This window comes from Microtus ochrogaster, linkage group LG1 (assembly GCF_000317375.1).
Source record: "Microtus ochrogaster isolate Prairie Vole_2 linkage group LG1, MicOch1.0, whole genome shotgun sequence".
Lineage (NCBI taxonomy): Eukaryota > Metazoa > Chordata > Mammalia > Rodentia > Cricetidae > Microtus > Microtus ochrogaster.
Window position 1 is genome coordinate 10,685,160 of NC_022027.1, and position 15,790 is coordinate 10,700,949.

At 44.4% G+C, this 15,790-nt stretch overlaps 1 protein-coding gene across 2 annotated transcripts in view; it reads left to right on the plus strand.

The window, feature by feature from the left end:
* Spata48 (spermatogenesis associated 48) overlaps window positions 1-11,944 on the plus strand; it is a 43,367-nt gene extending 31,423 nt beyond the window's left edge. For both annotated transcript variants that reach the window (XM_005359202.3, XM_013350754.1), the window contains 2 exons: window positions 5,254-5,361; window positions 11,735-11,944. In XM_005359202.3, the coding sequence (XP_005359259.2) occupies window positions 5,254-5,361; window positions 11,735-11,855 (229 nt within the window). In that variant the 3' untranslated portion in view covers window positions 11,856-11,944. The remainder of the gene's footprint in view (window positions 1-5,253; window positions 5,362-11,734) is intronic.
* Window positions 11,945-15,790: the final 3,846 nt, after the last annotated feature.

Below are 15,790 nucleotides of genomic sequence, written 5' to 3' on the forward strand. Positions count from 1 at the left end.
TAACATACAACCAACAGTGTGTCTGTGTCTGGCATGGAGCTGTCTCTCGGGAATCATCCTTGCCTAGAAGGAAAACTTTGTGCTTTATCTCCTTGGAAAGAGAAGGTGTGAAGAGTAAAGAAGACAGAGAAAAACCATGTCCGTGAAATAGCAATAATAGTAGTAAAATTAAAACTCCTGAAAAGGGAGAAACAAATCTTGAGGCATTCAGAAAAAAGGCCCTTGACCAGATGTCATCACAAAGCAGTGAATGGAAACAACAGATCGGTCACCGCTCCGATGCCTCTCTCCCTTCCTCTTCCTCTGCCTGTGTGTTGGGCTTTCCCTTCCTTTCATCCTTTGGGCCCATCCTCTTCCTCATCCACTACCCCTGACTGACCTGAGCTGCCTCCCCTCGCTCCACGTCTGAGTTCCTGTTTTTGATTCTGCATATGATGAGCCGTGTTGTGATAGCTCCTCACCTGCACCACGTGGCCCCCATGGCTCTTCAGAGAAAGCAATGGCACTAGGTAGGGGACAGTTAAGATGAGGATGGCTCAGGAAGTTCCCATTGCAAGTGGTTATGTGGAACTGGAGAGATGGTTCAATGGTTACCAGCATGTGCAGCTCTTCCAGAGGACCTGAGTTGAGCACCCATATTAGGCAGCTCACAACTGTGAGCATCTCCAGTTTCAGGGGATCCAGTGCTGCCTTCCGGCCTCTGTGGCCACTGCACTCACATGCCCATAAACACACAAAAGACATGCAAAGAAACATCACAAATAAAAATCTTTTAATTTTTACGCAAAGTTAAATCTTTTAATAAAATAAAAGTGTGAGATGATCTGAACATGATGACCCACATCTAGAGGCCCAGCACTCGGGAAGCTTATGGAAGAAGAGGCAGGACTTCAAAGTCAGCCTGGGTTATTTAGGAAGTTTCAGGCCGTGGGTATATAGGGTTGGGGGGAGTTAGTTTTCAACTGGGTCTCAGGTCACCCAGCTGGTCAGAGAGGCCCTAAAGTTAAATGTTTCATTGGCTGTCTTCTTTCTTTGCCACTATGGTCTTTGCCCACTTCAGTTCTTTAAGCCTTCAGATGTTTTTAAATGGATGGGTTTGAGTTTACAGCTCAGCAACAGAGAACATGTTTAGTATGCATAAAGCCCTAGGTTTAGTACCCAGTACCACAGGGAAATGACATATGTATATATATGATATCCTCCTGGCCTTCCAGAATTTCTCACATGCAGGCCACTGCATGAGCTCTGATGCCCACGCTTTTCTGGATGGGACCAGTCCTGCCACTTGAAGTTTGCTTGACTCAAAGAATATTACTTTGTGTCTATTCTTTCCTATAAAGCGTGTACATGATACAATATAAGGAATAAGATTATGGAGAAAATTGCCTAAATTTTAGGAGTCATTTAAAAGAGAATTTGTTATATGCAAATGAATATTAATTAAGTCTATAGTGTATTGGGAAACTTGTGTGTGTAAGGAAATCTTTAACCATGTAGGCAATACATATAGGCTACACACAACATGACTTTCCCCATTCTAGATGTAGAATATATTTTCCTCATTTTATATTTCACTTTAAAACGTATTTCCCCTTATTTTTGTTAACCTGTAAGTACAGATGATGTGTGTATATAATTATGAAGAAGTGGTCATGGCTTCTCACACCTAGAAGCACAGCAGTCAGCGGGCTTCTACAGGAAGCTTGCTAGTATTGCTGATTTATGTTCTAAAATCATGAAATTTTTATTTTATTGTGACTTGTTGTGATGAAACAATCAATAGTCAACTTAGCCAACAAAAGATTCAGACAAAACAAAACCCTGGTTCATGAAGGCATTGGGGCTAAAAGCTGTGATCCAGACCGAGAAACTAGAAACAAAGGTAGTATCAGCGCCCTTGGGTTGCCAATGCTCCTCTGTTTTTGCGTGGGCAGATAGAGTCCCCTGGGCATTCAGCAAATGTAGAGGTCCCTTCCATTGTCTCAGATCCTTTCATGGCTTTGTTTCCTTCAGCTGAACAAAACAATCCCCTCCCAGAAGTAGCTTGGGTGTCCCAGGGAGTCATCTTTTTATATTAGGTTGTACTTATATGGCAAGTGCATCTAGGCCCTTATATCACAAGAGGACACATATGCCCTCTCTCTTGTGATGTCCCTGTAGACCAGGGTTAAGGGAAATAGATTTGGCGGCACTGTGGGTGAGAACTTTCATTTTCAAATATGTGTCACTTTATTGTGCAGCTGAATTCGTCCCCAGCCTAAGCAGTACTAGTTCATAGTACGTCATTATTAGATAAGGTGCATCATAGAGCAGCCTTTGTGTAATGTAACAGCTGCCAGTCAAGATCAGCAAATAGTCTTCAAGCTGCATAGGCTCACAGAGCTGCATGGATTTTTTTTTTTTAATGAAGCACCTCGTGATTGACAGCATGCCTGTGTCCATCTCTCTGACTTCCTAGCTACCCGGCTAAGAACTCCAACTTTAGAAGCACTTTACTTCTGCAGGTGTTTCAGAGGCAGTGGAAAAAACCTGTCACCCAGATGGAGGGGATTTCCTTGGTAACATGCATGGAAGCTTCAAAGAATGCTTGGGGGAAGACACACACACACACCAGTAGTTTGGCCTCATCTCGGGTACCTCTCCACCTTACAGCTACACTTAAGAAACTCCCGAGAAATCCCAAGGGACACTTCCCAGAACTTGGCAGCTTTCATCCACTCATCCAAGCCCTTCTAACAGACTTCACAACTTCACTTTACAGCGGATTCCTGAGTCTCGCCCCATTCTCGAGCCTTTGAGAAACTATAAAAAGCCCGGATTCCCAGGCCCCGCCATTCATGATTTAGTCAGAATGAATATTGGAAGTTGGTACCACCTATCACCCACCACCATATTTTAAACAGCTAAGGAGAGTTCAGTGTGTGGAATGGCCTGCAAGTCATTGCAGCTGTGTGTGCTGTATAAATCTTGCATTCTCACCTAGGAAGCTTCTGTTTTGTAAATATTTTATTTTTTTAATTGTCTTGTCCCTGTTCTTTCAATGGCAGTTGACTGGGTTGGGGCCTACAGAGCTGTCCCTATGGTTGGTACCATCCCACAGGTGGTGAGGGGGTTGTCAGATTTGCTGAAGCGGGGCTCTCAACCTTCGCAGGGCAGGGCCTTGTCTTTAGCTGTTTGTTTTCCCGGCCTCTGAAAATCCATTTATTCCTACTGTTTATTCTGACCTGTGGCTCTTGATGTGATTTTTCCTTCGATATTAAGTGTGGAACTGTCCCCAACTTGATTAGCGTTAAGCCAGTCAGCCATCGCCAATAGCCACAGACCAGCCCATTCAAAAGACGTCTCACAGAGCGACTTCCTGCTAGCTCCACAATTTTTCCCTGACGTTCTGATACTAAACATCATCAGCATAGGAAGAACATCAAGAAGTTACCACGTAAATTTTGTGACTGTGCCCCAAGTCCTAATGTCATGGCTGAGACACTGACGCTCAAGGACAGTCTTCCGGACCCCAGGTCCCAGAACTGAGAAGGGGAATCCTTGGCCTCTTCCTTCCCCCTGACACTACAGAGTCACTTGTATCCCTGGCATCTTTTGTTTTCCGGTCACCTGACATTTTAAGGAATGTGCTAGTCAGATCTCTTTCAATAAGAAAAAATTCCTCCAATAAGACATCAACTATGAAAAGAAAAAAAAATACATGTTTTAGCTCACGGCACTAGAGGTTTTGACCTGGGTCCTTGGCTATGTCACTTTGGGTCTGTGGTGGCACAGTATTCCATGGGAGTAGCAAATCCCAGAGAACTCTGTTCACCTTGCAGCCAGGATACAGAGAAACAGCACTTCCCAGCAACCTCCTAAGTGCTCCTAAGGAGCACTTTCCCAGTAACCTAAATGCCCTTCTATGGGCCCTATCTCCCAAAGGCTCTACCACCTTCTAATGGTACCCCAAGCTAAAAATAAATCTGTTACTACGAGGACCTTCAGAGGACGTTTAAGATATAGTCCATAATAAGGAGCAACCGTCCTAAAGCTCCACCTTGCAAAATTGCTATAAGGATAAATAATTCCCGGGGAAGGTTTGGTTTGGTGCATTGGATGTGTGGAAAGGACAAAGCCAGCACATCCACAGAAGTACCTTTCTCCTTCAGGAGACCTCCAACTGTATTCAGTAGCCCTGTATTTAGTTTTAGATTAAATTTTGAATAAGAAAAAAGCTTAGGGTATCATGCTTTCAGAGAAAGTTCTCAGAGAAGGGAGGTACAAACCATAGAGCTAAAAAGTTGCAACTCGGCTGTGTTTGCGATGGTGGCTGTAATTTGTCTGCTATAAAGCGGCAGCAGGCAGAGAGAGCAGTGCTGAGGGCCGTCAGCCCTGGCCATGGTAACCTGCAGTGTGCCCATGCTCTTTGGTGTACAGTCAACTCTTGCTCCTCTTTTCCTGTGTTCGTAGCAGTTAGGATGGCATGTTATAAGCAGCCCTCAGGCTTGAGCCTCTTGTGAGGCCCTGTGCTGCGCCCTCTCCTTCCTCCTGGGAAGCCAGCCACCTCGGTAAACCATTTTGAATGTTATTGAGACAAGCATATTAGGGATTTCTAATGTTTTTCTGAATGACTGAGTTAAATCAGTCTAGGTTGATGGTTGTCTGCCTTTACTGGAGAGGTGTACACTACAGAGCCTTCCCCAGCGTTTTGTTTTCCCACTCAGTCCCTAGCAGGGAAAGAGGAGGAAACGGACCAGGGGGCAGTGGTGCTATAAAACAGGTCAATGGGGAGCTACCACATGGATTTACAAATACTGTCAATGCAGACTTTCAGAAAAGTGTCTGACATCAAGGATATGAAATCCTATGGTGAGAAGAAATACATCTGACCAAAAACATCGCGAGTGTTAGAAATTTATGTGTCTCTATTGACACCAGAGTTTGCAAAGTTATGTGTGGCGCAGGGCCATTGTTTCGTCATCTTCGGTATGCAGCTGAGGTCAGTGGTCAGCCTGGACACACTTAAACAATTGTGAGAATACACTCAAAGTAAGAATTTTAGTGCCAGAGTTGAGATGTTGCCTATCTGTCCATGTGTGCATCGCTGTGCCTCCTGCCCTGTTTGTATCCCCAAACTCTGAATCTTATAAAGGAGAAACAGCTCCTTTATCTTCTTTCCTATTTTTTATATTTGGGTCCAGTTACTATGACAATTTCACAAATCATTATTTTGCTCTCCCTCCTTGCCCTTCTTCTCACTCTTGGCATCAGCGGGGCGAATATTCCAGGATACACCGGCAAGGTTCATTTCACAGCCACCCACCCAACAAATTCTAATATTCCATCAACAACCCCATCACCAGATTCGGAGATGAACCGGTAAGTGGGAATCCTATTACTCAGTTTGCTCACGTACATTAGAGAGAAATGATAATTATGGTTATTCCATTAAAGAACAATTAAATACTAAGAGTAAATTTGCAGTGCTTAAGAAAAATGGAGTGCCAGGTCCAAAAAAGAAAGCAGTTCATTTTCCTACTGAGGGGAACTTTACTCAGAATTGGCTTGGAAAAAAAAATGCAGGTTAATGGTCCTGTTGACAGTGCTCATGGAGGTCCCTTAAGGATCTTATTCAGAGCACACTGTGAGAAAGTATCTTTCGCCTCTGAGACCCCCCAGTTGTGCACATACATCATCAATCTGCTGATATCAAAGCTGCATGCTACCTAGTGTGTGCACCAAGAGCCACTAATTTGCTTCCTGTAAGTGTCTTTTTATAAAGAAAAAAATATGTTGAAACTCACACATATTTTAAATGTCCGTTTTTGCAAATTGAAACAGAAGGCATATTGCATGAGATAACCCAAGATAAATATCATATGTACTCACTCATAAGTGCCTTTTAGACACAAAAAAAACCCTACAATTCACAATCCCAGAGAATTTAGACAATAAAGAGGACCCTAAGGAAGACATACATGGATCTAATCTACATGGGAAATAGAAAAAGACAAGATCTCCTGAGTAAGTTGGGAGCATGGGGACCATGGGAGAGGGTAGAAGGGAAAAGGAGAGGAAAGGAGGGAAAAATGCATAGCTCAATAAAAACAATAAATATATATTAATTTTTTTCAAAAACAAGAAAGAAAGAGAAAGCAGTGGATGGAAAGAGTAGGGGATTCTCTTTGCTGAGAATCGGGAGCGAGAGGCAGGGCACCGTTCTCATGATACCTCAAATTGAAAGCACTGGGTGGAAGTCCTGGCCTTGGATAGAAAGGACTACACAGCTCTGACATGGCAGGTGCACAGAGGCTAAGGCGAGCCTGCGCAAGCCAACAAGCTGTTTGGGGGCCCTCCCCTAAGTCTACTCTTCTCTCTCCACCACATTCCTTCAGTGGGAGAATATTCCATTTATCACATATTCATCTCCGCTTGGGCCAGGCACTGAATGTGCATACCCCACACTTAAATCCAGAATTGCGACATAAACACTTAAGAAGAGCACAGGAGGGCCAGGCATGGTTGCACATGCCTTTAATCCCAGCACTCACTTGGAGGGCAGGGACTGGCATATCTTTCAATGAGTTCAAGTGCAGCTTGGTCTACATAGAGATTTGCAGGCCATCTAGGCCTATATCATGAGGTCCTGTCCCAAAATAAACAACAAAAACTACACGTCACTGAAGAAATAGAATAACGTGGGAGTCCTGAAGCAGGCTAATGTCACTGAGATGTCATTATCTTATAATCTTATAGTGCTGGCATCTGGAATCTGCGCTCTGTGGCTAGGAAGGGCTTTCTGAGGATGGAGACTAGCACGTGACCATTAAGTAGAGCTTTTCTTTCCAAGGACAGGAATATTCTGGAAAGCAGTAGCTGGAAATGGGAACTGCATCCAAGGAGAGGGTCGCCTAGCTGTTCATTTGGTTTTTCACTCATCCATTTTTGCTTCATTTTTGAATGACCTCTGCAACTCATAGGAGCACAGTTTGTTCACAAGGAGAAAGCAAGAGACTGAACACGACAGGAATGTCAGCGAAGGATGCATACTCAGAACCATAACAGCATAATCTCTCTTTACACTCAGTTGCTGTTACTGTCTGGGTACCGAATTAGGAAGGGGCTCTTACCAACCGCATTTCCCACACAAGGAAATTGAGGCATGCACTTACAAACTGCAAGGGCTTGTGGGGTGCTGAAGAAGATCTCACAGTAGAATTGCCTCAAGGAGTGACTCTTGGAAGGGAAGGACTTGCTTGGCCTGAGAAATTGGAGGGTCATGTGACTGCAGCCCCATCAAAGATAGAAGAGAGTCTTAGGAGGGTGGAAAGGGCCCCCTCAGGCCTGTGTGCTCCACATCTCTCAAGCCTTTTCTGTAAGCGCAACATTAAAGGAGAGGAAAGGGACCAACTAACAGCGTTTGTTATCAGCATATCTAAATTTCTGGTTTGACAAACCATGTTGAATATCCAGCCATCTAGTTCTGAACAACTCAACAGGAAGTTAGTGCTTTTCAGGCTAATAGTTCGGACTCAACTTAATTTGCTTCCAAGACATTTTTTTTTCTGATCTCAGTATCTATATGTATAATTTAAAAAATAGAAATTTGTGTGTATCTAAAGAAATTTGGTGTTATAGGATACCTATATAGATAAATGGTTATATAGTCAAACAGATTAATATAACTTTCATCTCTGTTTTGCAAGAACAACTAAAATCTGCTCACAGAACCAAGTTTCCAATGCAGTGTGCTATTATTACCCATAGCCCTCACATTGTGTTAGATCTCCAGACTTCTTAGCTCTTGCCGTGCTTATCCTCTGACCTACATCTCTCCACTTCCTCCTGCCAGTCATCCATCTTCTCTAACCACTGCTCTCGGCCTTTGTATATTTGGGTTTTTTTTAAATATAAATTCACATTAAGTGTGATCATACAATATTTGTCTTCCATTTCTAGACTATTCACTTAACATAATGCCTTCTCGGCTTGCTCATGCTTTTGCATATGTCAAAATTTTCTTTATATAATATTCAGACTCTTTTATAAGACTGAAGAATATTCAAGGGGGGATTTTGATATGTATAGTTATATCATAACTCATTCATCCATCAATAGGCACCTAGGTTATTCCCTATCTTGGCTATCTGTTATGAACGTGTGATACAGATGTCTCTTTGAAGCAGTTTCCATACCCTTGGATGCATATACACCTGAAATGGGATTGCTGGATCATCTTTGAACTTCATTTATTGCATGCCCAGGGCTTCTCATACTGATTTACACAATGGCTGCCCCAATCTACATTCCCTTCAACATTGTGAAAGACGCTCTCTTCTCCGGTCTCTCCCATGTTCCCTGTCTTTTCTCCTTTTGATGAGAGTCGTGTCATCCTAATGAGTGTGAGATGCTATCTCACTGAGTTTTATTTACATCCTCAGGTCGTTAGTGATTTGAAACATTTTTCACACTTTTTTTTTCTTTTTACATCTTTTTTTGAAGAATGTCTATGCAGGTTCTTTACTTTGAGGGTTTTTGTGGCTGAGTTGCATGGGTTTTTTTGTATATCCTGAATGTTAACCCTTATAAAACACATAGGTCACAGTATTTTTCCCAATCCATAGGTTGCCTTCTCATCTTACTGTTTGCTTGTTCTGCAGTGACTTAAATTTGCTTCATTCCCGTCTATCTTTTGACTTGGAGCCTCAGCTTTTGGTGGGATATCCAAGATATCATTGCTAAGGTCAATGTCAAGACACATGCCAAATGTTCCAAGTCCATTTCTGAAAGCAAGGCTGGCAGGCACTGAAACTATGACAATTTTGTTGCATATGAAGAACATAAAGAAACAATGCCAGCCATTAGATATATCCTTATACCTATCAGGATACAAGAGTGGAGGTAAACAATTCTGACTGGGTCTGGTTCATGATTTCCATTTCCAACAAAAAGACTCTCATTAGAGCAAATGCAGGCATTTTTCACCCCTCTCTGTCACAATCCTCTTAAACCTCGATTGTGTGAGGCTTTACCCAGACATCCTGTTGCTGTAACACCTTCCCACACATCCGCACTGCTACATAAGCAGACAATCCAAGAGGGGGCAAAAGGCTCCTTTTGTCTTTCAGATAAACCTCTGTCTTTGCTCTGTATCCAGAGAGAAAAATTCAACTCTGTTCCCATCCCATCACTTGTCCCCAACACACACAATAAATGTATGTCATTTGTTACCCCAGACTGAGGACATGGAATCCTTGTAGGTGGCTTGTCTGAGGCTCTTAATCTGGAGTGGCAATGACCAGTGTTTCCCTCAGTTTGGGACTGCTTGTTAGCTCCACTCTGCCCAGCCTACAGCACACAGTCAGCCCACACAGAAACCTTCAGTGCCTGAGGAAGGTGCTCTAGCCTGAGACAGCACAGTCCAGAGGGAAAGGGAGAGTGTAAATTTAAAATATCTCTGCACTGACATAAAGATGATGCTTCTAGCAGGAAGGCCGGCATTCAAAGCTCTCCTCCATGCAGTCCCCATTCTGATATCATTGACATTTTTGTAGCACTATGTAAACACATTTTGAAAATTTCCAAGGCAAGGGTAAAGCCATGTGTCTGCCTGCTGTCCATGGTAAGGACTCCCGTGAGCGGCTTCCCCTCCTGTTCGTGTCTGTGTGGTCTAATGCATGTTTCCTGTTGTGTTTTGTTCCGAGCATCTCATTATCTGGGAGCTTTGGCATCTCTGGCTCCGCTGTATAATTTCTGTGCTTTTGTTCTCTGTTCCTTTTTTTTTTTTTTTTTTTTAGCCGCCTACACCTGTCTCTGGAGTGACTGTAACCGAGCCTTTCCTAACCTTCTAGTCCTTTCCCCATGTCCCTGTAGAGACCTGGGCCATCCAAACTGGCTGCGCTGTTTCCTCTGCTACTCCAGCCTTCTCCCAACCAAACCATCACTGGTTCTTTCTCCTCCCCATAGGAAGGTGTGCACTCACCTTTCCCTTTCAACTCTGAACCCTCTCCATTTCTGCTCACTTCTTTTTGTTTGTTTGTTTGTTTTGTTTTGTTTTTCGAGACAGGGTTTCTCTGTAGCTTTGGAGCCTGTCCTGGAACTAGCTTTTGTAGACCAGGCTGGTCTCGAACTCACAGAGATCCGCCTGCCTCTGCCTCCCGAGTGCTGGGATTGAAGGTGTGCGCCACCACCGTCCGGCTTTCTGCTCACTTCTTAGTGACTGGCCAGGTGCTTAGAGAAAATCCAGGTCAGTAGCCTTCAGTGTACCCCTCCAAACTGCCATCCTCTTTTTCTCCTCTTCTCCTCTCCTTCTTTTGACTTCCGAGCTTCTGAAGGAAGCAGTCACTCTCGGCACTCAACTTCCACTTTCTCAGCCTCTTTCCTAACCTTATATCATCTGGATTCTGGTAGCATCAGTAGAGGGAAGGATTTCTGCCAGGTGGAGGACTATTGCAGGCACAGGAGAGGGAATCGCTGACAACTCTTAAAACTGGGGTCAGGGATTGCGCATTTTCCAGGGATCTTTGCGTCATAGACGACTTCAGGGCCAACCTGAGATTTTTAATTGCTGAGACTTTGGAGGATGCATGAAAAGGAGCCTCCATTCTGAATCTCAAGTCAGACACAGTGAACTCCAAGTGCCTTCCAATGCACATGGGGCCAGGATGCAGAATAGAGGAGAAAGAGACAATGAGGGGAGATGCCCAAGGAGGAGATGGGCACATGCTTGAGGTAGATAGGAAGGAACAGGTGTGCAAACACGTCTCTCAACTCTTATTTTCATTAGAGTCTGCTGTTCTCTGTGTGGTCCTTACTCTAGGCACACTGTTGCCTGCACAGAAGCTGTGCCATTTTCTACAACACAGGTTTTGAAAGGATGCATACATACAATAGCATGCTCACTATAGCCCAAATATAAAGCTACTTCAGATTGCATAGCTACGTAGGGGTTACTTTCTCACAGTGGTTCCCTGACTTTTTGCTTCATACAAGCCTTGTGGTGTATGTATATAACCAACCTCATGGCACATTTATGTATAGAAGGCTCATGGGTTTGTTCAGAATAATTGGTATGATGCACACCAATCCTGATCTGGGGTGGTAACCCAAGGGATAAAACCTTATCTTCATAGCAGTCCATATTTTCAGTTTTCTTTCCATTAATTGTTAGGAAAAGCTTGGTAGGATAGATTTATTCCTACTGTACAGATCAGCAAACTAAGGCACAGGGAGGTTATAGCTGAGCAAGCAGACAGCTTCAATCCAGGGCAGACACCAAAATGCAGTCTCCACACCCCGCTCCTTAGTTCAGTGGCTGTCCGGAGCCTGTGTCTGTTTCTCTAGCTCACCAGCCCCAAGCTCAGGTGCCTGCCTTCCTGTGTTCTCCATCCACCTTCCCTTGCCACTGCCTCCAAGCAGACATCATGCAAATGCCCTCCTCTCTCCCGGGGCGGACCTATCTCCTGGGTCCTTCTATTACGAACTTCTTACCGCAGTGTTTTAATCCGTCTATGTCCACCTCTTTCCTAAGCATTTGCTACAAATCTAAGAAACATTCTCAGAAGACAGGGCAAGGCACACGGCACAGGAAGCAAAACAGGGGTGGTCATTCCTAGCCTCCTCTTCTGCTATTCTCTACCCCATCTTTTCTTTCTATTTCTGTGTATCATTTATTTCATAAAAGATGAAATATTTGTTTTCATGTTAATTATTTGTCGTTTTTTTTTTCTCTTTGTTCCCATTCTGATCCTAGCATTTTCCGAGAAGAAATGATAGTTGACCGCTTCCGTCACCAGGCCCCATTGTCCAGAATGGTCACAACTGTGAAGCCCTACAACCCCTTTAACAGGAAGGAAAAAGAAACAGTTGATTAATTACAGAGACCACGCCCCTGAGAGACTTCTAAGCCCCAGCTGGGGGGAACACTTTGTACACGGTGATGGAGAAACAAAAGAACACAGAATGTTCTAACCGTGTCTGTCTTTGTGAGTTGGGGTACCAGACAGGTGACATGGCCAGGCCTGAGCTCAGGTACCCTCTTCCTCCTGGTGGTGGCTGCTCAGCCTGGTCTATGGTCCATGATAGCAGCTGAGACCCAGAGAGCCCCTCACAGAGAACCCATCATCAGTGTTGGAATACTGGGCCTCCCTAGATGGTCCTGAAGTTGAGGATGAGAGATGACCTTCATGTTCAAAAGCTGAGCAACGGCGACAGACAATGGCATTCTTTTTGTCACCTAGGGGACAATACCACATGGGTGTGTGTGTGCGTGTGCACCATCTAGAGATGGCTAGGCAGAACACACTCTTTTCTACTCCAGGATTTCCACTCTAAAGAATGAAGCATTCCCTGGCTCACTGTGAGTTTTCAGTCAGACACCTCCTCCTGACTGTGCTTACCCAAGGCGACCACCAGCAGCAGAAGTGCTCCATAATCTCCCCCACAGTTCTATTCATAAGCCCAGGAAGCACACGTGTGCTAGTTTGTATACATCTGTACGGGCCTGTTAGAATCAAAAAGTACTTTCCTCATCTTAGCTCATTCGATCCTGCCACCCCGTAACGCATTCTTGCAGCGAGCGTTGTACACACATAGCTTGCCGGTTTACGAAGAAAGCACAGGAAAGCTGAGAGTCAGGCGCTCATCTTGGAACTCAGATTGTCTGCCTTTAGATAACTTACCTTCACTCTGACCCGGCTCTGTGCAGACTGGGTAACCATCCATGCATTGCTTACAAACAAAATAAAATGAGACAAGGAGGGAAAACTCCAGGTGCCTCTAGTTTTTCCCAAGTGCTACCCAGGAGCTCTGCATGGCATCTTACTCTCGCTCAAAATACGGAAGAGGGGAGTTTACCACAGAACTCAAATAAGTGTGCAGAGGCCTTTGAGGGAAGCCAGGACTTCGCTTTCCCACACAAAGAAAATAAAATCTAGCCCCCTTTCTGCCGTGGAATGATAAGCTGCCTTGGTGGACTAGGAAATAATTTTAATGTTGACTCCTGTGTGGCAGGTAACAAACGGAAAAATAGCAACCATTGGACATGCTGAAGACATGGCTTGCCTTTGAGGAAAAAGAAGTGCTTCACTTGAGCCCAAATGAAACTCTAGTTACTTTTAAGAATTGCTCAAGCCAAACCTGTCATTATTGTCACATTGAATGTGAACCTTCCCTTCACATATCCTTGTGTTCTAACACTTGGTTCCCACCCGGGGTACTGATGGGGAGCCCAGTTGGAAGAAGTGGCTGCTCCTGGGAAGGCCTTTTAAATTGTAGCCCAGCCCTGGTTAGGCCTTATCTTAGGTCCCTTTTTATTGCTGTGATTAAAAAAAAAAAAAAAAAAAAAAAAGCCAAAAGCAACTTGGGCTCATTTCATCTTTTATTTTATAGTCCACCATGAGGACAGTCAGGGCAGGAGCTTAAGGCAGGAACTGAAACAGAGGCCATAGAGGAGTACCACTTACTGGCTTGCTCCTCACAGTTTTGCCCACGGGCCAGTCTGACAGAGCCAGTTCTTCAGCCGAAGCCCCCTATTCCCAGATGATCCCTGCTTGTATCAAGTGACAAACTAACCATCCCAAGACCGGACGATCGCCCCCGACACACAAGGTGTGAGTGAGGAGCCTTGTCCTCCCACCACCAGGGTGCTGCCCATCCCATACGTTCCCTGCCGTGATAGTCTGCATCCCCCAACCCAAGAAGCAAAACAATCCTTTCTTCCTTCAGCTGCTTCTTTGGGTATTTCATCACAGCGATGAGAGAAGTCACTTTCAGAAACAAATAACATCAAACCAAAATAAAACCTTCAATTCTGGAAAATGCTTAGTGAAACGCAAATGGAGTGGAATTAGCTCATCTAGCAAGTAGATGAATATGATACCTGAGGTTCAATTTCCAACAAATATTTCAGTGGGGCCACTTGTCAGGGGTGTTGCTGCTCGACCCTGAGGTACCTGCTCATCTTTCTGGGCTTTTTTTGTGGCAGGACCCAGTAACAGCTCTTGCGACATTTTGCAATCTGAAGCACTTCCATTCTCTACAATACAGATACCAGGACACTCATCAGGGCTCTTGTGCCCTTCCCAAGCAGCTTCTGAGAAGACGTCAGCTCTGTTTTGTGTCATACCCATGACCTCACTTAGAAGACACATGATGACGCTCCCTTTGGTCTATAACTCAACCAGGCTTCCCATCTCTGAAGACCCAAGGTGAATCCTGTTCACCACAGACCAAGAATATGGGCCAGGAAAAGCCACAGAGAGCAGAGGCATAGTGTGTTCCTGGCCTGGGAGTATGAGCTATAGCAATGCTTCAGTGGTCCGCAGTCCAGTCAAAGCTGAATAGCGCAGGCATAGGTATGCATTTGCTCTTCAAATTCTGCATCTTAGACTTGGATTACACAGATTACATCGGGGTCCAGCACGTAGTCACATTTTCCTCTCATTCGGTGCCCTGGACAATGTCACTCTCACAAATTTTATATCTGTGAGGCATATAAAAGAGAACCTCTGATATTCAATTCAGTTATAAATCGTGGCATGCATGTCCAGTGTGGCAGTACACCCCTACAATCCCAATTACTCTCGCAGCTGAGGCAGGAGAATTACTAGTTCCAGGCTAGCCTGCACAATTTAGCTTATCTCAAAATATTTCTTTAGTGGCCCAGAAAAATTGGCTCAGAGATAGAGCACGTGTCTAGCTGCCCTGCTTATTCAAGGCCCTGATTCACCTTGAAGAAAAAAAATGCATGCTAATATTACTCCAGCAATTTTGGAAGTTAGCAGTATGAAAAAGGTGAGACTCGTGATCGAGCAGAGCAGAAACTCCAGAAACGGACAGATGGAATCATTTTATACCCATGGGTGTAATATAAATTTTGTTTAACATATGATATTAAGACAAATATACAGAAACAGAAAGAAATGTAGTAGGCCCTTCTCTAGGGTCCATGACCAGACATGGATAATTGGCTAGGTTTACAGTCCCAGGCCTGAATTCCTTCCTCTTGCACCGTCCTTACGTCCAATTAGAAGGCTGCTGGTTGTCCCTGATGTGTGTCATTACTGAACTCGGGGTTATCTCGCCCTGCTAGTTGATGCTGAGGGCCATAGTCTTTGAGTAGACTATCAATTGCTTGTGTCCTGGTAACGATGAGGCCCACATGGCTCAGCTGGGATAGTGTTAGGCTACAGAAACAAGTAGCAGGAAAGCTTTGGTGCCTCCTGAAGAATTGGTTTTGAGAGGAAAATGCTAGGCAGAGAGAAAAGGGATAAAAGGGGGCCATTTGCAGGCAGCTGCTTCTTTGCGACACATGCTTATCAATGCTAGCTTCCTCGCTGATAGCCTTTTCACTGCTGACAAAAGGTGCCTTCCTCATCTGGAGACTTCTCTGAGACCTAGGACTATCAGTGCAGTGACATCCCCTGACATAAACTCCACGGTCCCTTGGCCAGTAACCCACTCTGCAAATGACTTTGGCAATAACTGATAATACACTTTGGTGTAGACAGAAGGAGTGTCTCTTGTCTAGAAGAGGAGACAAGGAGAAAGTCCCGGTTTATATTCTCAAGATGCACGTAAAGCATCTTAAGAAGACATGAGGAATGACTGTCCCCTTAATGAGATGCATACTTAAATGACCTCGAAAGAACCCCCTTTCTGCAATTGCTTGTACAATCCTTACTGCTAAGCCCACCCACTTTCTGAATTATAACTCATGAAGAATTTTTTCTCTTCAATTAATTTCTTTTTTTATTTAGACCTTGGCCAGAATTCTAAGACTCCTGGCCGTAGCCACTCCTCTCTCTCC